Source organism: Leopardus geoffroyi, chromosome B2, assembly GCF_018350155.1.
Source record: "Leopardus geoffroyi isolate Oge1 chromosome B2, O.geoffroyi_Oge1_pat1.0, whole genome shotgun sequence".
NCBI lineage: Eukaryota > Metazoa > Chordata > Mammalia > Carnivora > Felidae > Leopardus > Leopardus geoffroyi.
Window position 1 is genome coordinate 62,814,968 of NC_059332.1, and position 23,651 is coordinate 62,838,618.

Here is a 23,651-nt window from a genome sequence, read left to right on the forward strand (position 1 = left end):
TGTTAACACTTAGAAACCTTAACTAGAATCCTTAACCCTTAGAAACCTTATTTTTTAGTGAAAACTCAGCAAGCAAGCAATTATGAACTTTTACATTAGCACGTAGGTTGGTGATTTCATGAATACAACTCAAAATTTCTAGAAACATATGCTCCTTCATAGTACAACTTTTCAGTGTGTCACAAAGCATGTTCATTTGTAGACCCAAATATCTTTTTGTCTCTCTGTAAAAAGAAACCAAAATTGGATAAACCTATGTTCAGTAATTTTTCCATTTTCTATCTTATTTAGAAATGATGGCGATATTCAATGAGTACCTATCATTTATTTTAACTTTAGCAAAACTAAAGTTTCAGGTAACCAAAATGTATTAGTGAAACTAAAAAGTTTACTTAAAACCTTTTTATCCTAAATTTATTTTAATTTACTTGTTCTTAACAATTATGTTTAGATTACCCATCTAGACATTAGATGACTAGCCATCAGCCTAAGCTATTTTCTTGCTCACAAATTTTGTAAAAGAAATAACATGAACTTACTGCACTTTTAGTAAACCTAGGTAGAACAAAAGTTTTATATTTAATGGTGAGAACTCCAAGGACACACATTTTAATTGAACCAACAAGCTAAAAATAGCTTTTATACCCAATATTTCTATAAATCATGTGAACTTGAAAAACATTTGGGTTGGTGTCTATTTATTTCTGAGAAATAGGTACATACATAGGTATGTACATAATAATAAATAATAATAAATAGGTACATACATATTTCTGAGATATAGGTACATACATAGACATTCATAAACACATAGATAAATGCAAAAAGAGACCTTAGAAGATACTTTAAGGTGTTTTTGTTTTTTTTTAATTCACTAATCTCAGAAGGTAATCCATTCATAAACAATTTTAAGGATTCTCCCTGGGTTTAGTAAATTCTTTAATTATGACCCATAGTTTGGTAGATAAGGAAGTAGGGGGTATAGAGGATGTGGGAGTGGTACGGGAAGGAAAGAGGAAGCTGGTACTAGATAGAGACAAGGAGGACAGAGAAGGGAAAAGGTGACCTCAGAAGCCCTTGTCTCTACTTTGAATTGTTTGTTTCTCTTGGTTAATTTAGAAATCTTATTTTGCAAAGAGGTGATTTTAGACTCTTGGATATGTTTGGAAAACTCCACACACCAATTAAAATAGGCATCCTATTTAGTCTGTTTAATTTTAGAGCTGTCGTCTTCTAATCTGGTTGTGGAAAAACAAGTTTGGTGAGGTCAACAGTTCTCCACAGTGGCTACTGGAGTTCTAAATTATCTTTGGTTAAGTTGGTCCATTTGGTTAAGAATGTACATGAGGAACAGCCATAGTTTTGAACACAAAACTGGCCAGGGTCCCAGAAAGAGGACCCTCTGGAAAGTATTTAGATTCCATACTTTAAAACCAGAGGTTCAGCAAAAAAATGGGTAGCCACTAAAAGGCTGATACCTTCAAGAATAAAATCATAGAGCTCAACCAAAAGGAGGCTTGTCTCTGACAAGAGGCCTACCAAACCAAAAGGAAAAATATGACTCAGAGAGAATGCAAGAGGCTGAAGCGGGTACCATACACCATTCCTGGCGTTGTTAGTTCCTCAGGGGTTCATCTTCTTCAGATTCCACTTCTGACACCATGTAATGTCAACCTTAAAAATCAAACAACAAAGATTACTGAGCAGCAAATGAGTTTATTTGGGAATTGTAAAGGAATTGCAGTTTGGGACATGCAAACTGTGGTGAACAATAACCAAGTCTAGATAACAGAGTGGGAGAGCATCTTTTTATGGGGGAAAAGAGTTTGAAGTGGTGGCAGCTTCTCATTGACTGCAGGTCTGGGCAGCTTGCTGTTGCCAGCCTGAGAGGAAATCTTTCTTCTTTCTGCTGGGTATGCAGACGGTGATGAGTCGTGGTGTATGAGAACTCTCCCTTCATGGATTCCTCACTCCATTTTGAATGAGGATTCCTTTATTCATTTTCACAGTAGTAGATATTCAATAAATTACTATGGAAAGAATGATATAAAATTGAAATTAGTCTAGTTTTCTTTAATAAATAGTTATCAAACTCTATATCTGATTTGGAGCAGAGACCAGTATAGAAAATGGACTATGGAGTAAACAAAGACAGCCATACTGGACTTCAAGGATATTTACATGATATACAATTCAAGGAGATGAATGGTAGTTGGCTAAAGGCTAAAGTATGGATTGCTCAAGAAACCAGAAGCATATTATAATTCACTGAAACATGAGGTCTATGGATAAAAAGAGAAATTAAGAAACCATATAGTAAAGAGCTTGCACCCAAAGTGAAGAATTTTTATCTAATTTATTACTAAAAGCTGCTAAAGTGTTCTGTCCTATTGTGTTCTGTTTGTTTTTTAGTGAGGAATGACTTGCCCTGATCTGGAATTCAGAAAGATGACTATGGCAGTAATAGGAAGGAAAGCGTGGAGTAGGGTGAATGGAGAAGTTGAGATACAAATTATTAAGTGACCAGTCCAGGCAAGAAAAATGAGGTGGTAGTAAAAGAAAGGAATGAAGGGACATGGCAGAGTCCAGATCTGGGGAATTTGGTCCTTAACTGAAAATAGGGGATCAGAAAAAAGAGGACCCTGCAAGTCTGAGCCTGAGTTTCCAGTAGTAACATTGACAGGTCTAGGAAAAGCAAGCAGACATCTAGTTAAGCCAAGTTGCATTTTAATACCTTGGGGATTAAGGTGCCTAATAAGATGGTAAATCAGAAATATCAGGCAGGTAGTTTAAATTGTCTGTCTTGCGTTGAGGGCAAATCTCAAGGAATGATTAGGAATGCAGTTACAGATATCTCAACTGCAATAGACAATATTATCCATTCCATGTTACATATAAAATGGATGGAGAGGTATTTATTTTTATCTTCCCTTCTAAAAACATGAGGATCAAGCTTGACACATTCTTCCATGGAACCATGTAGCCTCTTAAAAACACCTTAGAATGTTCCTTTGAATTTCCTAATGAACTCCACACATCCAGTAAACCTATGCTTCTCAAACTGGGGAGAAGTCATGGTGAGCAGAGAGCACAAGAAGGCATCAGTCCAGGATAATCATGGCCCACCGTTGTGGGGACTTGAATTTTTAGATTTTGGGGAACATAAGTAAGATAAAATATTTTATATTAATTTTATATTGTTAACACAACTAAGCTATGGCACAGAAGATAAAAATTATATTATGTTCTAAATATAGCATTTCAATTTCCTTTGTCACTGATCCCCTGCAGTAAGTGTACTCTGTTAGGCAATCAGTACACTTTGAGAGGAAATGTTTGAGCAACCCAGTCCTTTGCTACATCCATATTTTCTGTAATACTAAAATAAACTGTTGCAAATATCTGCAGCCAAGTATATCCTTGAGTGACAGTGACAAAATAAAAAATGATATAGACCTTACTCAGTTCTTTTTTAGATCCCTTGTCTAATTTAAGTTCTGAATATTTATTTATTCAAAGAGAAACATGCTTGAAACATAACTAGATGCTAGTAATGGCAAGCAGTCCATGGGGCTCCAGGTTCTGTCTTAGGGATACTCTGGGGCTCTGGCCAGAGAAAGGTATATAAATCATTCCCTTTTCACAACACAACTTCAAGAATCAAGATTAATTCCTGCAGTGTATGTTGCTTCCTTAACATTAGTTTTCATTTACTTCAGACTGGTATTCAACAGCCCACTCTGTATTGAGGACTCCTATGCAATGCAAAAAAGAAGAAAAATAACCCTAAGAGTATACTAGTAAATATGGACAATGACAGTATAGGTGTCTATATTCCTAAGGCTAGAAAAGGTAATTTAGGCAAAGTAGTGTCTAAATTCTGTAGCACATGATTTCCAGGCCCCTTACTCTAAAGTTTATAGTTGAGAGATTCTCCAACTTTTTCTAACAATCTGTTTCTAAAATTCTACATATAGAAATGCCTATCTTATCTGTAGTTTAGACTTAGTGATTCACACTTCTGAATTTAGAAAAGAAAACCTCCAAGTAGTTTGTTTCAAACCCACCTGCAGGCCCTTTATTTCCACTTGTATGGAAAATAAGAGATCACAACAGCATCAGAATGAGCAGGCAGGGTTTCCATCGGGGCCAATGAAAGAAGTCTTCTCTTCAGCAGGGGGACCTCAACTGGAAGGAGAGAAGGCAAGATTTATGATAGATAGCCTTCTATGTTACAAGCACCTTCCCTGGCCTGTATACCCATGCCGTCACAGTAATTTCATTTATCCTGTGGACATTTCTTGAGCACCTACTAAATACCAAACACTGAGTTAGGTGTCAGGGATACAAAGATAAATGTCCACAAGGTGTTCAGAGACAAGATATGGAGATCAGCCCTTTAAAACATAGTTGCAGTACTTTACGGGACAGTTGCAGGGTGATCAATATCCAGTTTATGGACTTACTACAGAAAGCACCGAACCTACCCTTGTTTGTTTCACCCGCTTTTCCATCTGAATAGGGCATAATCACAAATTTGAGTAATCTAAAGGAGGGTGCTCCCTGAATATGGAATGTTTCTAAACAGCACACAAAAAGAATTTACTTTGGATTCAAAATGCGTTCCAGCTGTCTCACCACTGATGCAAGCTTGGGAGCTTTACTTAGCCTACCTGAACTTCAGTCTCCTCCTAATCAACAAAGGGTGATAATGACTACTATCTTCCTGGTTATTGTGAGGATTGAGAAAGGTAATAATGGCTACCATTTCTTACGTGGCTCTAACCTGTGTCCTCCAGTGATAAATGATTTATATCCCTCTTTAACTCTTCAGAACAACCCTATAAGGTTATTCTGACTACCAAAACTGGAGCTACAAGGAGGTGGCATTTTGTGCCTCAGACCACACAATTTGAAAGTGATAGAACTGAGATCTAAATTCAAGTGTGTCCAGGCCCAGAGCTGTTAGATTTGACATGTCCCAAGTATTTATTCTAGAAGAGCGCCTGAGATAGGGTAGAGGTTCAAAACATGCAGGTTTGTTCACACCCTGATTTTTTTTGTCTAATGTCTACAATTTCACGAAAGCACTTTACAACCTATCACTTTTTCTTTTATATAAACAATTAAGGCAGCCTCCCTTGAGTTACCAAGACATAAAATAAAAGATAAGAGTTTTATGAAATAAGCTATTTCAGGAGATACTTTTGTGCAGTTAGGTTGCTGGTCCTCTCAGGATGGGGGTTCATACACAGCTTCAAAACATGTCATAATAACCTGAGTGCGAGAGAGCATTACCTAGCATTTCTCTTTACTGCAAAAGATACCTATGTTATTTGGCAGGTATTATAACTAAAGCAACCTGAATTTTATATATAGTGTCAATTAGAATATGTTTTTTTTATTTAAAAAGAAAATCTACATGAGGTGTAGTTTTATCATCTTCACAAGGTTTTTAGAAAATTGAGTTTTTCAGAGAAATCAATTTCTTGCGGACACAAGATGTGTTTGGGTCACAAAAGAACAAAAAAAGTGAACAGACACTTAAGGTGAGTAAAATCCAAAAGTAGCCATTAAAATGGAACAGTAGGATATATTGTATAGAAACTTCTAATTAGGTGGTTAAGACCATCAAAGGCATGTGTGCTGCAGATAAATAATTATTCAGACAAATAAATAAGGGGAAACCCTTATTATTTATGGAAACTAAAACCACGGCATGTTTTTATCCCAAAACATTGCTGGGTTGGAAACTCTCCAATATTCATCGTGATACTGGCTTTCATATCAATGGAAGCTTCCCCACTACAAAAGCTGAAAGGTGTACTTAAGTCAGTGAACAAGAAGGAATCATGCATGGAAATCAAACTGAGCCCATGACAGATATGTAAGCTCTTGATTGGCAGCTCTTATGTGGTACTTCTGTCAGAACCATCAGGCCATCATTGGTATGGTGATTTCTGGCTGTGCCAAGGTGACAATTTCAAATTAGAATGACTATCTGACATGAGGATGTATTTGCAATTAATGTATCTAGGTAGGAAGGGGCCCAGATTTCAGCATCCAAATTTTTCTTTCCATCATTCTATGTAGAACATTGCCAATGTTTCTTGGTTATATAAAATTTGAGTCCACCATATATATTTGTGAGTATGTTCTAGCAACATAGCTCCTCAAAATAAAATCCGCTCAGTTCAGAATCAGCTGTGGCCTATTCAGTCAATAGGATTATAAAAAGTCCTATCAATTAACATATCCTAATTGCCGTGGGATATATTTAACACTTTGCTTCATTAAACATGCTTTATCCAATAGAAATACTTGGTTGCGAGAGGCACAGAGCGACTTTGACTAACAAAAGAGAGCTTTGTTGGAAGGATATGGATGAACTGACTTAGCCAGCAGACATTAGGGACCTCCACTGACATTTCCACCACCATGACAAAGCATAAACTCCCTGGTGCAAAGTTGGGTCCTCTCATGATGAAAGGTAAATGGAGACTGCACAGACAAAATCATCATAGGCCCACCTTAAAATGAGGAAGCTGTGCCAATAACTTCAATTATCTTACAAGAAAATGTGTTTCTCGTCTTTGGAAAACAACAATCTCACTGAGGAAAGGGCATAGGATTAAAAATTATACTAGAAATTCTATGAATTTTATAAAATGGAAGAGAGAACAAACAAGATGCAAGAATAACTGATTTGAGAATTTTCAACTTAAAAAAGAGTACGTAAAAATTTGGGAATCTGCCTCCCTTGCATTTATTTTAGCGAATTCCCCTATCACTTACTCTCATAGCCACACCATTTGTTTTACTCTCAGTTCTAAAATAACATGTATTTGAGTTCTTATGTGATTAATGCCTATGTCCTCCATTACATACCTCAAGCTGTAAGAGGGGAGAGACTGTACCGGATTTTGCGCACCATTGTTACTTCAGCATCTAGCACAATCTGTGGTGCTCATGAATATGTATTAACTGACAGAACAAAGTATCTTTAGAGAAATGTCAGTAGCGTGACTTTAGTCCTACTGCAACCTAACAGAAAATAGCTACATGGTAAGATTCATTATTATGAAAAACACTATTTGTAGTGTTAGAGCAACAGTTAATATTCTGATGACTATAGTTTTGTTTTAAAGGTATTCCTTGTAACACAAATCAGCATTTTGATAAGTGTCTTAGGCCCCGGTACTGCAAGGGAATATTTGAGTCCCCAGGGATAGAATGTATTTCATTATGTTTGCCAGTTTACGTGGTCCTCAAAATCCCTCCACTGAATTGCTTACGCAAATCCTCCCTCTCATAAATCTCCATCAGCCATTGCTAGTCAAATTATGTTTGCCTGGTGTTTCTCTGTAAATCCTGCAAATCTGTTTCCTGTACTCTCCCCAAAACTGATGGGAAGTTAATCACTCTGTAATTGCTTGCTATGTTTCATGTCCTCATCATGAGTAATGTTGCCATGTTCTCATCCTCAACCACCTGATTTGTCAACAGCCAACTCCTAGAACTAAGAGGAGCAACGATGAAAATAATTCGGTTAGAGCAAGACTTAAAATGTCGGAATTCTCTCATAAAAGTAGGCTAATGAAAATAGAACAAATTAGCTAAACAAAGTATTGCCTAACACAGATTCATTAAATATAGGAAATTAAATTTGGCATAACAGAATAAGACTTTTTCAAGTATGTTAAAGATTTAATTTGCATTTCTCTTTTGCCTTTTTTTTTCCTCAAGGAGATAGTGTTCTCTACAAGTGTCTTTTTAGAAGAAAACCAGGCATTATAGATCTTCCCCCAAAGATATATTTCTTTTCCTTTTGAAAATATTTGGTAATTAAAACAATAAACCACATGTTCAAATCATAGCTGAAGCATGAATATCATATACCTCCAAAACCCACATGAGCAAATGGTGAGTTATAAAGCACATGCTTTACAATACTATAAAATCTTACGCAAACATGGAGTCACAATCTTGGAAAATCACTGAAATATTGATTTTTAACTTTTAAAACCAAAATTGAAGAAGGCATTTTCTCCCTTAAAATAACACTTGTAAATACAGGGGATTTATTATCTCCTCTGTAAGCTGTGCTGTAATAGAAAAAGATTCAGTGCATGATACTTACCCTGAGGTCATTTTTATTTAGGACTCTATTTGTTGAGTTACGATGAAGTTGGGAGACAAGGATGTAACCAGGGATGAAGAGTATTAAGATATTTGTATCAGTGATTTGAGAAGCTCATCAGCTACACAATTTTTGCTCTGAGTCCTTTCATTAAAATTCCGTACCATCTCGTGAACAAATATATGAAACCTATGGGTCAGATTTTCCTTCTGCAAAGCTCAATCATTATTCAAGGAAAGTGTAAGATTTTAGGTTTCACATACATTTCAGACACTTTAGTGCTTTGAGTCAGCCTTAAAAGGCAGTGCCTGGGAGTTTGCTCCCCCTTTAGTACAGCCGGCTAGGATTTTAGTGTTTATGGAAATAAAACATAAAAAAAGTAATATTTCCCATGACAAACATTGAAAGACTTGGGTGCTTTACAAGTCCAAATTTTTAAACATTTTTTTATATTATAATTTTTTGTAAAACAGCTTTAACTTTGAGCGATGAAAATCTTACAGAGGAATGACTGCTACATTTTTAATGCACCCACAAGAGAAAACTATGTTTTGGTAATCTTGTAAGTGGAAATAAAGCCAATTCTTCATGTTTAAGAAGTGCTGAGTAGGAAACAAGGATTGGCTGCAACTCATTTGCATTTTTGGTGTCTTTGGGGACTTCCTGGTTCCTGCCAAACTTGATTTTCCTTATTAGTTAAAGTGAACATCTTAAAGCTCGTTTTAAAATGTATAAATCAAATTAGAAATGAGAATGATTCTGTTCTCTTTTGCAGAAGGTCATGCATACAAGGAAGAGGCATATGGAACTCTTTCAGGAGCTGAATCAGAAATTTCAAACTTTGGACAGATTTCGGGATATACCAAATACAAGCAGTATGGTGAGTACACTTTGCCTCATCAGTGCCCGGCACCACACTGATGATGTGGCATGCCAGCTATTATCCTTGCCCTCCAGGAGCTTTTAATTGTCTTATGAACCCAAAAGTGGCATACACAGGGAAAAAAAAATAATGTTCCGAACTGTATTTTGGAATGTGCTAAGAAACGAATTAGGAATGATACTCTTTAAACATTTTTATTCATATTTTAAACATTTTCATTTATAAGCTTTAATTGGAATTAGTTATACATCAAAAATGTGTTAGGTTCACCTGGTGCTTTTTTCATCATTAAAAGTCAGTTAATTCACATACTCAAATAGTTTTTCCATTTTCATTTGAATGTCTGGCATTTTAAGGTCATAAAATGTGTGTGTATACACACATAAACTGTGTATATATATTCATATATATACATATATATGAATATACACTGTTACCTGAAACAAAGTATTCGGGTTTGTCTCCAGGAGATTCACTTGTTTTACGACAAGAATTTTGAGAAACACATCAACATTGGAGACTTTGATTGTTGATTGAACCATTTTCTTCTCATTCATCTGCACTACTACAATCTGAGTATTAGGAATTCATCAAATGGTATTTTGCAGTTACCATGTGCATGGCACAGTCATAGCTCCAGAGAAGGCTATGTAATTATTTGTGAGAGCACTGGATGGGGAGTCCAGAAATCAGTATACCAGTGAAAAGCTCAACCAAGAACTATCTGATCTTGAGCAAGTGACCCAGCTCAATTTTTCCTACATTGAACATAGAAATAATTAATTAATGCCTTCTTTGGTTCTCATAACACTTTCCAAAGCAGCTAGGTTAAGAAGCCTAGAATCAGCTCTACCTGACTGCCATCTGACTCCACTGTTCCTCACTCCAAAAATAATGCTTTTGCTCTGCCTTATACCTTTGCAGCCCTCCCACTCCTCCCAAAATATATATATGGTGTATATAAATCCCTCTAAGAGATGTGGTGTTTGATCACCTTCTAACTCTAGTGAGTCTTGTATATGTGTGTTATGAATCTAAGTCCTAGCTTCCTGATTAGTAACATCAGCTTATGAGAACAAGAATTTACATACTTTTATTTTTCTTGTATTCCTCTCAGTACTGGTACAATGCTGGTCATGGTAATTTATCAGTACATAGCTGCTCTTAATTTATTGAATGTTTCTGATAGTTCCATCTGTGTTTGTTAAATGAAGATTATAAGAAATACAATAGACATTAACTCTTAATTAGTCTGTAAATAATTAACATTTATATCAACCTACTTTTCCTCCATACAGCAAGAACCATGCATTATTTGTTATCATCAACACAATCCTGGGCATATAGAAGACACCTATATGTAATGAGTGGTTCTTTCTTATCTACTCTTCCTAATGTTGGGCCGTCAATTTTTAGTTTGCCAGGCAAATGAGAATTGCACCCTTGAGATTAGACCTAAACACATTAGCTACTCATTTTGGAATATTGAAAGCTAACATTGAAATAAATTGAAGAAACGTCATTTGTTTAAAAAAAGGAGAGGGTTATGTTTACAAATCTGAAGGCCTTATGCAACAGCTACAGCTGGCTGACTGCTATAATATGATTGTAATTTCCCCTAGTTGTATGGTCTGGGTATTAAATCATTAATGGCACAAATATCTGTATCTCAGTTTCCTGACAACCAAAATAGCCTACTAATTACACTACATCCCTGCAGCAGCACGCCTTTTCTAGAAAAGATTTATAAATATTTATCATTTGGGAGGTTAGGAGTGGGAAGGATAGAGTTGTCATTGCTGCTTGACTATTGTCCTAAATATCTGAGAACAGAAGAAAAAAAGAGTTCCTTATTCAGTTTTGATTAATAATGAACATGTGAGTGAGTTCATTATCCTTAATTCAGTCATAATTCGTGTGGCACATTGCTAATGAAAAATTGCATAATTGGATACAGAAAGACATTTTCAAAACAAAAAATCTCAAAGTCTTTTCCTTTTTTTTTTTTTTTTTCTGGCTACTAACTCACAACACCTGCCTAGCACTGCAAATGATGGTAATTATGTAGAATTTGGGGAATCAAAGGGAACCCAAAAGACCATTTAGTCCATTTCCCTGCTTCCAGGCAGGACAACATCTAAATCACACTACAAAGAAAAGGCGGTGTTAAAAGAATTCTCTTATTTTGAGTGTGTCTCACAAACTATTCACCAGCAAGATCTCTTTCCCCCAAGGAACTTCTCCAAATTCTTGCTTTTTTAAAATATAGAATAAATATATTCTCTTTCCCTTGTCCCCAGAATTGGTAGGTTGGAAGAAGGAAGGAAAGAAAGAAGAGAGAAAGGGAAGGAGGAAAAGAGAAATGGACGGATGAAGGAAGGGAGGGACTTGCCCAGAAGTGACAGCTAGTCTGCTCCTGGACCCATGAACTATGGAAAATTCTCAGGTGGCCCTGATGTGGTCCAGCTGGCCCTGAATTCTCATATTCAGCTAACATTCCATTTCTGTGTATACAGCCAAAGACCAAAATTAGCATTGTTGGAAGCTTCATGTACGTTGGCTTATATTGAGTTTATAATTTTTGTATTGGGGGACAATTAACAGCATTAGTTTCAGGCATACAACATAATGGTTTGATATTTGTATATATGCAAAATGGTCACCCAGTTGATCTAGTTTCCTCCTATCAGCATATAAAGGTATGAAATATACAATATTGTTGACTATTGTCACCATTCTGTATATTACATCTCCATGACTTATTTATCTTAGAAGTGTGTACCTTTTGACCTCCTTTTCCCATTTCAACTTTCTCCCAAACCCCCTCCCCACTGGTAACCAAGCTATTCTTTTAATTTATTAGCTTTGTTTCTTCATTTTTTTATTGTACATATAAGCAAAATCATATGGTATTTGTCTGTCTGACTTATTGCATAAGCATAATGACCTCTAGTCTATACATGTTGTCACAAAAGGCAAAATTTCATTCTCTATGAGTAGTATTTCACTGTGTGTGTGTGTGTGTGTGTGTGTGTGTATATGTATGTGTGTGTATATATATATACATCTTCTTTATCCATTTGTCCATAAATTGTACACTTGGGATGTTTTCCATATCTTGGCTATGTAAATAATGTTGCAATGAACATAAGGGTGCAAAATGTCTTTTCAAATCAGTATTCTCATTTTCTTCAGATAAAGACCCAGAAGTGGAATTGCTGGATCATATGATGGTTCTATTTTTAGTTTAGGATCCTCCACAGTGTTTTCCATAGTGGCTATACCAATTGACATTGCCACCAACTGTGCACAAGCTTTCCTTTTTCTCCACATTCTTGCCAACATTTTATATTTCTTGTCTTTTTGATAATAGCCATTTTCACAAGCATGAGATACCTCATTGTGGTTTTGGTTTGCATTTCCCTGTTGATTAGTGATGTTGAGCACCTCACCTATTATTCATCTGTATATTCTTTAGAAAAACATGTATTCAGAACCTATGCCCATTTTTTTGTTGTTGTTGTTATTCAGTGTATGAGTCCTTTATATATTTTGGATGTTAATACCTCATCATATGTATTATTTGCAAATATCTTCTCCCATTCAGTTAATTTTTTATTTAGTTGATGGTTTCCTTTGCTGTGCAGAACCTTTTTGTTTTAATGTAGTACCATTTATTTTTTCCACTTCGTACCATTGCCTTTAGAGTCAGATCCAAAAAAAAAAAAAAAAAATGTTGCCAAGACCTGTGTCAAAGAGCTTTCTGCCGATGTTTTCGTCTTGGAGTTTTATGTGTTTTAATCTTATTTTCCAAGTTTTTAATTCATCTTGAGTTAATTTTTGTATATGGTAGAAGACAGTAGTCCAATTTACTTATTTCACATGTCTCTGTCCTTTTCTTTCAACACCATTTCTTGAAGAGACTGTCCTTCCCCCCATTATCTATTCCGGCCTCTTTTGTTGTAAATTAATTGAACATATAGGCATGGGTTTATTTCAGAGCTCTTTATTCTGTTCCATTAATCTATATGTCTGTTTTTATGCCAATACTATACTGTTTTGCTTACTATAGCTTTGCTATATAGTTTGAAATCAGGGAGCATGAGGGCTCCAGCTTTGTTCTTTTTACTCCAGATTGCTTTAGCTATTTAGGATCTTTTGTAGTTCCATATAAATTTTAGAATTGTTCTATTTCTGTGAAAAATGTCATTGCTCTTTTGTTAGGGATTATATCAAATCTATAGATTGTTTTGGGTAATGTGACATTTGCACGATATTAATTCTTCCAGTCCATGAGCATGGCATATCTTTCCATTTATTTGCGTCTTCTACAATATCTCTCATCAATTTCTTATAGTTTTCACTTTGTAAGTCTTTTACCTCTTACCCCTGTTTATTCCTAGATACTTTATTCTTTTTGGTGGAGTTGTAAATTGAATTGTTTTCTTGATTTCTCTAATAGTTTGTTGCTAGAGTACAAGAACACAAAACATTTTTGTGTATTGATTTTGTATCCTGCCACTTTACTGAATTTGTTGGTTGTAAGTTTTTTGGTGGATTCTTTATGGGGTTTTTTTGTTTCATTTCGATTTTAATTTTTTTTTTTTTTTAAGAAAGCGGGCACTAGTAGGGAAGGGGCAGAGAGAGAGGGAGACAGAGGATCCCAAGTATGCTCAGCACAGAGTGCAGTGAGCCTGATGCAGGGCTGGAACTCAAAAACTGTGAGATCATGACCTGAGTCAAAGTCAGGCGCTCAACTGACTGAGCCACCCAGGCACCTCTTTACAGTTTTTTACTCATAATTTTATGTTTTTTTTTTCCAATGTGGATGTTATTTATTTCCTTTTCTTACCTAATTGCTTCAGCTAGGACTTCTAATAGTGTATTGAATAAAAAGTGGCAAGAGTGGGCATCTTTGTCTTGTTCTTGATCTTAGAGGAAAAGCTGTTAGCTTTTCACCACCAAGTGTAATGTTGGCTGTGGGTTTGACATATATAGCCTTTATTATGTTGTGGTACATTCATTCTATAACCACTTTGTTAAGAGTTTTTATTATGAAATGATGTTGAATTTTTTTAGATGTTGTTTTCTGCATCCATTGAAGTGATTATATAATTTTTATCCTTCATTTCATTAATGTGGTGTATAACATTGTTTGATTTGCAGACATTGAACCATCTGTGTCTCTGGAATAAAGCACACTTGATCATGGTATATGAATGATCTTTTTAATGTATTGCTGAAAATTCATATCGCTAATATTTTGTTGAGGGTTTTTACATCTGTGTTCATCAGGGATAATAGCCTGTAATTTCCTTTTATGTGGCATCCTTTTCTAGTTTTGGTATCAGGGTAATACTGGCCTCATGAGTTTGGAAGTGCTCCTTCTTTTTCAATTTTTTGGAAGAGTTTGAGAAGGATTCGTATTAAATCTTCTTTGATTACTTGATAGAATTTACCAGTAAAGCCATCTGGTCCTGGACTTTTGTTTGTTGGGAGGTTTTTGATTACTGATTCAATCTCCTTGCTAGTAATCAGTCTATTCATTTTCTATTTCTTCATGATTCAGTCTTGGAAAACTGTCTGTTTCTAGGAATTTTTTCATTTATTTTAGGCTGTCCAATTTTGTTACATTTGTTATGTCCAATTTGGCATATAATTGTTCATAGTAATCTCTTATGATCGTTTTTTTTATATTAGTTATAACATCTCCTCTTTTATTTCTGATTTTATTTATTTGAACCCTTTCTCTTTTTTTCTTAGAACAAGCTCTTTGTTTCATTGGTTTTACTATTGTCTTTTTAAATCTCTATTTCATTTATTTACATTCTGATCTTTATTTCCTTCTTTCTGCTAACTTTGGGCTTTGTTCTTTTTCTAATTCCTTAAGGTGTAAAGTTAGAATGTTTGAGCTATTTCTTGTTTCTTGAGGTAGGTCTGTATCCCTGTGAACTTCACTCTTAGAACTGCATTTACTGTATCACATAAATTATGTTTTATTTTAATTTTTGTCTCAAGGTATTTTATTTCTTTGATGTTATTTTTGTGACTGATTTTCCGTTTCATACAATTGTGTTCTAAAAAGATGATTTCAGTCTCTTAAATTTATTGAGACTTGTTTTGTGGCCTAACAAATAACCTATCCTGGAGAATGTTCCATGAGCACTTGAGAAGAATGGGTATTCTGTATGTATCTATTAAATCCATCTTTAATGGGTCATTTGAGGCTGATGTTTGACTTTCTTTCTGCATGATCTATCAGTGAGGTGTTATAGTCCCCTAGTATAATTATATCATTATCAATTTCTCCCTTTAGGTCTGTGGTAATATATGCTTTATTTATTTACATGCTTCTAGGTTGGGTGCATAGATACAAATTTATATCTTCTTTTGGATTGACCCCTTTATCATTATGTAATGCCCATTGTGTTTTATTAGTCTTTGTTTTAAACTTGATTTTGTCTGACTTAAGTATAGCTACCGCAGTTTTTTCGTGGTTTCCATTTGCGTGAAACTTTTTTCATCCCTTCACTTTTAGCCTGTGTGTCCTTAAAACAGAGGTGAGTCTCTTATAGGCAGCATAAATGTGTCTTGTTTTTTTATCCATTCAGCCACTCTGTCTTTTGGTGGAAGAATTGAGTCTATTTACATTTAAAGTCATTACAGATAGGTATGTACTTAATTGCCATTTTATAATTTGTTTTCTGCCTGTTTTTATAGTTCTTCTCTGTTCCCTTTGTCTTCTCTTGCTCCCTTCCCTTGGGTTTGATGCTTGTCTTTAATTTTACGTATCTACTATAGGTTTTAGCTTTGTTGTTACCATGAGACTTACACGTATCAGCCTATATATGTGCCAGTCTACATTAATAGCAAGTTAAGTTTGCACACATTCTAAAATTCTACATTTTAACTGCCTCCCCCGACATTTGATGTTTTTGATGTTACATTCCACATTTGTGTGTGTATGTATTCCATAACTAATTGTTGTAGTTATTATTTTTACTATTTTTGTATTCTTGGTTGGGATTTTTGCTTTCAGCACTTTGAAATGTTGTTTCACTTGATGTTGTCCTATAGGTCCCTTAAGCTATCTTCACTTTTTTATTTTTTATGTGTGGTTCTCTGTTTGGTTGAGTTCTACTGCTGGATACAGTAGCTCTTCACAACTAAAGCAGCATGGGCCTCAGACCTAAAGGGTGTCCACACATTTGTGAACAATGGCAAGAACCACAGTACAATTGGGAATACCATGGGAGGCCAGAGGAGATGAATAAGAAAGCCAACCTTATTATTACCCAGTAATAGAACCTCTCAGAAATTCAATCAGTCATATATTGGCAATAATACAGTGAAATTAGAGTCTAGACATTGTGACAGTCTTAAACTCATCATTTTAGTTCATGGATCCATGGTGCTTGATCTTCAAAATATAAATGGAAAATTGCATCTGTTCCAAACATAATGAAATCCCTGTTTTCAAAGCAAACGAGCAAATACCTTGATATCTTGAATTTTTTTAGGACTGAACTAATTGAACTTTGTCAAACTAAGGATTCCCAGAAAGCTCCTTTAAGACACAGCCTTTGTCTAAGATGGATAAATCCTTGCTGTGGCTTGATTCAGCAGAATTCACATCAGTGAACCTTTCAATCAGTGATTGATTATTCAGGTCACTGTAGTGCCCTGAAATGTTCAACCATTCCCTATTGCCTACAAAGTAAATTCCAAATTGAGTGCCCTGGAATACATTGTCCCTTATGATCTGGCTTTCAGTTCACCTTCTACCTAGTTATTCTGTTCTTTTTCATTCCAACTAAAATAAATTGTTCTCAGAGTGGTCCTATTTGCATGTTCTCTGGATTTTTACTTCTCAGTATGCATGCCTGTTCAGCCACCCAACCTCCAATCACACGTCTTTATGACCAAGCTCATCCTTCTATGACAATTCTAATGTCACTTTTCTCAGAAAAATTTATATGCTTTCCATAAAAGGAAGCCTTATCTCCACCCTTATCTGCCCTCCTTCCACACTTTTCCTAGATTATAGACACAGATATAACTATATATTTTATACCTTCATTTAACTATAAACACCTTATGGTAAGTATTATTATATATAGTAACCATTTATTAAATACTGGGTGTTATGCTAGGCCCCTTAACTTTTTTGTTTTTGCAACCCCACTATATAGGTAATCTGCACATGTTGCCAATTCCTTTGGCCCACAATACAAAGTATATCTCTGTTCTGCCAACGTTAAAGTTGAGGTTCATGGAAACCAAGTCAATTACTCAGAATTACCTTCATATGAAACAGAACAACTGGAATTTGGATCTGCGCATGTCAGGCTTTAAATCTTATGCTTCCTAGTGAACCATGTTGGTTTTCCATCTTTATTGTCCCGAGTGTCTAATATGATGCCCAGCACAGAGCAGCTGACAAATATTAGTTGAAGGGAGCAAGGAAGGAGGGGGAAGGGAAGAGTTATAAGACTATACAGTTCATAATACTTTAGGATAATAGACTAAATCAGAATTAATCCCGTGCACATACCCTAAAGGTTAAAATTTTATCATGTATTAACAAGTAGCTATTTTCTTGTATGTCCTCATGATTAAGGCTAATAAGTGTTAAAAACTATCTAATGTATTGAAGGGTATAATTTAATTTCTAGTTATGATAAATATTTCTATAGTTTGTCTCTTCTGTTGATCTATACTTGAGAACGATTTTTAATATAGTCAGGGGAACCCAGATAATCATTCCAGTACCTGTTTTATGTTCCCCCTGCTAATTAATTACAGTCAGTTGAAGGCTAGAATTTAGGGTAGAAGGGGGAGGAATAAAGGACAATTATAGCTGGTTAAGTGTTGTAGTCTAACTTGGTCTAAAGAGAATTCAGTCATGATTTCCTTCTTGTTCTTTGATGTTATTCAGCTTAGTCTATCACATTCAAATTCCCTCATTTTACAGAAATATTTAAATAACACTATGTAAAATAAGTTCACTGCTAAATCTTAGCAAAATATCAGGCTATGGAAACTTTGAATAATGTCTATTCATATTTATTGACCCCCTACAACATGGAAGGTCTGAGTGGAGTCATAATTAAGCAGATCTTAAATCTTAGGTAGTAAGAGGGTGTGTACTATGAAACATAATGAAGGCTGGCCTGTGGACATTATTTAAAACCCCTTATATTGCTGGATATATTTTCCAAAAATCTGTACTCTTTGAAGGGAAGAATGATTTTTGCTAAATTAGTGTGTTACCCAAATATATAGAAAGTTGTGGGGAACTTACAGCAGGGAAGAAAATAGATTACACAAGGGACACAGTAGCATTTTAATATTCTAAAAAAGGATAATTTCTTGAATTTGGATCTGTATGTAACTAAGCAAAGTTAATGAAATTCAGTTATGGCCAGTTTGGGGACAGTTTTTCGTATTACATAATACGCCCCATTACATATCCTCAAATTTTGTTTATCTCACCAAAGCTTCAGCCAAAATACTTAATTTTTCTACATCTAAATGTTTATTTATTTTGAGATAAAGAGGAAGAGAGAGAATCCCAAGCAGGCTCCGTGCTGATAGCACAGAGCCCTCTATGGGGCCTGATCCCATGAACCGTGAGATCATGACCTGAGCCAAAATCAAAAGTTGGACGCTAAACCAACTGAGCCACCCAGGCACCCCAAATTTTCTACATTTAGTCTTAACACTAACGCTCCTTCCTACCTGAGTATAGAGCTATACTGACATCTCACAAGACACTGAAAACAAAACATCATCTACTTTGCCTTTCAAAAATGATTCCATTCCTTTGATTAGTGGAAAATCTTAGAATAACATAAAGAAGGTGTTCATCAGTTTGTTCAATGAAAGAAAACTAAAATCAAAACCATTTCCTGCAGCTGGCCACAATTTCAAATCATCTCTGAATCATACAAACTGGATTAAGGTCACAAGCATGCTGTCTTCCTGGGAACTTCAACAAGTGGCAATCCTTGTCATCAGATAAATGACTTTCCTCTCCTCTCTTCTCAACAGGAAAACCCAGCACCAAACAAGAATCCATGGGACACTTTCAAAAACCCCAGTGAATACCAACATTACACCACAATCAATGTCTTAGATACAGAGGCAAAGGACGCTTTGGAACTGAGGCCAGCAGAGTGGGAGAAGTGTCTGAATTTGCCTCTGGACGTGCAGGAGGGTGACTTTCAAACAGAAGTTTAACAAAGTCAAAATGGACTGAGGTGGACATAAAAAAATTTCTTGCACTGACACTTAAGACTTGGGAAGCCTGACATTTCTATCTGGACAGTGTGACTATGCTCTGTCAGGACCTTCATGTGCCAAGTGTCAGTGGTGTTTGCGTGTGGGAACTTCTCACTAGTGAGGCTAGTGGAGAGAGGACCAGGTGTACAGTTCTGACCATCCTGTGTTGTAAGTACCCGTGGAATGGATTTGTAAGGTAATCTTTATAGATAAACCTCAAGCAACGATTCATGTTGTGACCGCTTCATATGGTTTAGTTTTCAAAAAACTTCACCATGAAGCACAATGTATATATTTATGCAGTTTTTAAAGTTTATAACAGTCTGTTTGGCCATTACTACACTTTTTACTTTATAATATAAAAGCAAAGTTTTTGTCATTAAATGAATGTTTGTTGAGCTACATTCTTCATTGCTTTAAATGCAATAAAGTAATAATCTCACTTTTATATGAATAATATATTTCACATCTTTATTATTGCAGTTTTCTCTAGAAAGCTCTGAGTAGCTTTCTCTGCTGCAACTGTGTATAAAATATTTAAAATGTTGTATGGTGTAAATAAACTTTTGTCTACATATCAGTTTTTTAGTGCATTTTATTTTGGATTTGTTGAACAGAAATTTACATCTTTATAAATTTTTTTTTCAATACAGATACTGAAAATGTATTCACAGTTTTAATAGCATACCGTTATTACTCCTTTGAGGCTAATGATTTCTCAAATGTAATAGTAGGTTTGTATAGTGCTTCTGTATTTTCTACTCAAACATCCTTTGGAACAATGTACCATGTAAATGGGGCTTGTCAGAAATCTGCCATCATACTCTTACCTAAATATTATGTTTTTTTTCTATATTTTTGTGGCAAAAAGACAACTACTGGTAGGACACAGTACGTTGCCAGACAAAACATAATACAGGGAAAATGTTTATTAGAAGTAATGAAGTCCATTGCATGTTTCACAAAAGAAACTACTTGTACAATAGTTCTTCATAGCATACACAAAAAATGAACTTATTCAGGACTTTAAAAAAATCTTATCTGTATATTCTCTAGTGGAAGGAAAAGGGGTGTGGATGTGTTTGGTAGACGCTTTATCTCTGGTTTGAAAAGTGGGAAGTCTGAGGTGAGCTAACTACAAAAGGGCCCCCAGTGTCCTCTGTTGTGGAAAGCCACACCGGTGATGTCTCCTGCTTTCTCAAAGTCTCATGAAAGGAAACATGGCACAAAGGATTTCAGCAATTTTGCCATCCTTTTAACGGATGATGAGATTGTGACTTCCAGTCTGAGGAACTATAGGGAGTGGAAAGGAGATCGGGGTCTTCAAACTTCTGAGAATGTTTATTTAGATTAGTTTGTCGTTAAACCTAAGCTGCATGGTCTTCTGTGGTCTGTCAGAAACCCAAGTGAGCTGGCTCCGGCTACCCATGACCTGGGGGACCCGGCCCTGAAGGCCATGAGTCCAGGCAGAGACAAAGGTGCTTCAACACTCAAGTGCACCACTAAGCTAGAGCCTTAAAAATGCCCAGCTCAGGCTGAATTCCTGTCAGATACTTATAATGTTCTCAATGTAAAGATGTTAAAAATATATTTTTAACCATATTTTAAAAAATAAAAGCAACATCAGAATATAACATAAGGAGTGATTTTTCTATAGAATAAACTTCATGCCAATTATAATGTAATTGTAATATTAAATGCTTATTAAATTTATAAGATGACTTTCTGGTGATAGAAATATTTAATCAATTTCTCATTCTCTTCCTATATTCATGTGTCTATAAATACACATATATATATACATATATGTATATGTACAGACCTATGTGTAGGTGTAGATATACATATGTGTACTCAGGCTTAGCTCCATCTCAGTGACCCACTGAGTGAATGAAAACCATGTAGGCAGTTTCCTATTTCAAACTGTAAGATCTTGATTGGAAAAAACCCTTAATAAGCATATATTTGAAAACATAAATTCTGTGTTTAAAAAACAAATTCAATATATTAGACTAATATTTCCTGTAAAGCTACAACAGTCACTGCCATAAAATGAAATCTTATATTTTTTTCACTTCTATTTTTCTCCAGTTCTAGTAACTCAATATTACTGTATGAAAATTAACCAGAAATTGCATACTTGAAAATGTTAGGGTAACTTATTTGTTACTCTAAGAGAGATGCCAAGTTGTAGTGGTGCTTTTTGTTTGTTTTTTAATCTAGAAGGGAAAAAGTACAGGCAGGTCAATAAGTATCAAGTAATCTTAATTTTAAGGAAGCTCTGTTTTGAGTCTACTCCTTCTAAGTTTCCACTGCACACGCACATCCGCGTCCTCTACCAAAACTGCCTCGCGGCTGTCCCCTTAGACAGCCCTGGGCCATTCCCTCTGAGTCCTGAGCCCACTGTACTCTTGACCTACCAAGATCTTTGGGCCCTTGGAGAGGTAGCCCTTCCCCTACATCCACATTTTTTCTATGCTTCAAGGTACACCTCATATTTCATCTTCGTGAAAGTTCTCATGATTCTCCAAGCTAAAAATAATTTCTCCTGTTAACTCTTATGGCAATGCTTCTGTACCTCTCTTAGAACTTTTAAAGAAACTTCTACCTTGTTATTTAAACACATTTCTGATATCCTCTGGTGGACTGTAAGTGCCTAGAGGGCAGGATTCATGTCTGATCCATTTTTGTATCTCTTAAGGGACCTAGCACAATAATGTTCACACAATAAATGTCTGTTGAATTGTTGGCGGAGTTTATTTTAGCATTGCTTCCAGTCATGCATTCACAGCAAGTTGCTCATCCAAAGGTGTTTACTGAATAACTATGACGTGTTTGCCTCTATGCTAGATGGAAGAATATAGGGCCTCTGTTTTAGGCAGCTCACAATCTACTAAAGATGGAAAATACAAATGTGAAAGTAAAAATATTTCAATATTAAAAGCTCTTATTACACTATACTGTCTTTTTGCCCTTAAGATTGTCACATGAAGATGGAATTAATTATTCTATAGAAACAGACTCAGAAGAGGTTAAGCAACATAAGATCACCATAAGTAAATAACACACATAGTGTTAGAGCCCACATCCTCTTTCTTCTACTCTGGGGTCATTCTCATGGTACCATGAAGTTTCTACTGTTCCTCCTAGATTATTAAGTCCCCAAATCAAATAACCACAAATTCCATGGAGATGTTCTTCAGGCTGGTAGTAGAGGCATAAAACAGAAAACATGCATCATCAGCTGCCATGGGGGTGGTGAGGCCAGTAGCTAATTGTAGCAGAAAAGCATGGCTAAGTAAAATAGCAGGCGATCTCAAATAGATTTGGTTCTATAGTCCATTGTGTGGTTCTATTGCACCCACTTTACCTTGCAAATCCTCTTCAAATGTAGTTGTTGTTTCACTAGTTTGGTGGTTACTTGCACATATGCAACAGGAGACAGAAGAGAGAGGCCAACCTGAACTTTCAGACTGGCTTCAGAGAACTCTCTAAAAACATACAGTCACAATTTTAAAAAGTTGAAGTCAATAAACCACTGCTTCAGAAAATTTAGATTGTAAATTTTAAATCATTCTCAGCTTCTTGGAAAATGTTACAAGTTTTAGTTTTTTCAAGTTACCTATGTCAAAATCAATTAAATTCTATAAATTAATATTACTTCGCTGAAGAATATGAAAACAAATATATCTTCAGCATGTCAGTCTGCACAAAATTTTCTAGGATGACAAAATCATCTTCCCCTAAACACTTCTGTAGTTAAATCCATAACTGGGCTGGCAACAACAGAACTGAGAATCACAGAATGTAGAGATAGAAGAAATTTGGTTAGTCAATGAAAATGGCAATTATATTCAGGTGTCAAGAAGCAAATTCAGACTTAGGTAAGGAGAAATTTCATTTGTAAAGACTATTGCAATAGGGAGAACACTCCAACTGTAAAATCTAGGAGCATCTCAGATGTCAGGCAGAAAGGACTCTTCTTTTACAGGGAAGAGTCAACAAGACTAGAAAGAACCAGATGTGGAAGAAGGGTGAGCAGATGGCGTGATCAGGTAGTTGAACAAGAAGTGTCTTTCTCTGTGGCCAGCCGACTCTGGGGGGGGATTGTTCTACCTTCCAGTGCTTGGCTAGTCTTCCAGTACTTATTTAAACTCAAGGATGGGCCAGAGTTTAGGGGCCTGTGGAAAGCAAGACACCTAACTAAAGTTTGGTCAAGTTAAGTTAGCAAGTAGTTTGTTCAGACTGGTCAGTGGGAACAAACGATTGCCCTAGTAATTTCTGAGACAACGAATAGGAATTTGGAGGGTCTGTTTCTGACTTTGTCACAAGTATACAGGGGAT

The 23,651-nt window shown here is 35.6% G+C and overlaps 1 protein-coding gene and 1 long non-coding RNA gene across 5 annotated transcripts in view; one reads left to right on the plus strand and one right to left on the minus strand.

Moving 5' to 3' along the window:
* The window catches only part of ADGRB3 (adhesion G protein-coupled receptor B3), a 734,277-nt gene extending 714,390 nt beyond the window's left edge, over positions 1–19,887 (plus strand). For all 4 annotated transcript variants that reach the window (XM_045498673.1, XM_045498672.1, XM_045498671.1 and 1 more), the window contains 2 exons: positions 8,916–9,020; positions 19,077–19,887. In XM_045498673.1, coding sequence (XP_045354629.1) covers positions 8,916–9,020; positions 19,077–19,265 — 294 coding nt within the window. In that variant the 3' untranslated portion in view covers positions 19,266–19,887. The remainder of the gene's footprint in view (positions 1–8,915; positions 9,021–19,076) is intronic.
* LOC123608574 lies at positions 1,701–5,645 on the minus strand. The gene is made up of 2 exons (XR_006717312.1): positions 4,068–5,645; positions 1,701–2,030 (listed from the first exon to the last, which is right to left on the minus strand). It is a non-coding gene; the product is annotated as an uncharacterized LOC123608574 (long non-coding RNA).
* Positions 19,888–23,651: the final 3,764 nt, after the last annotated feature.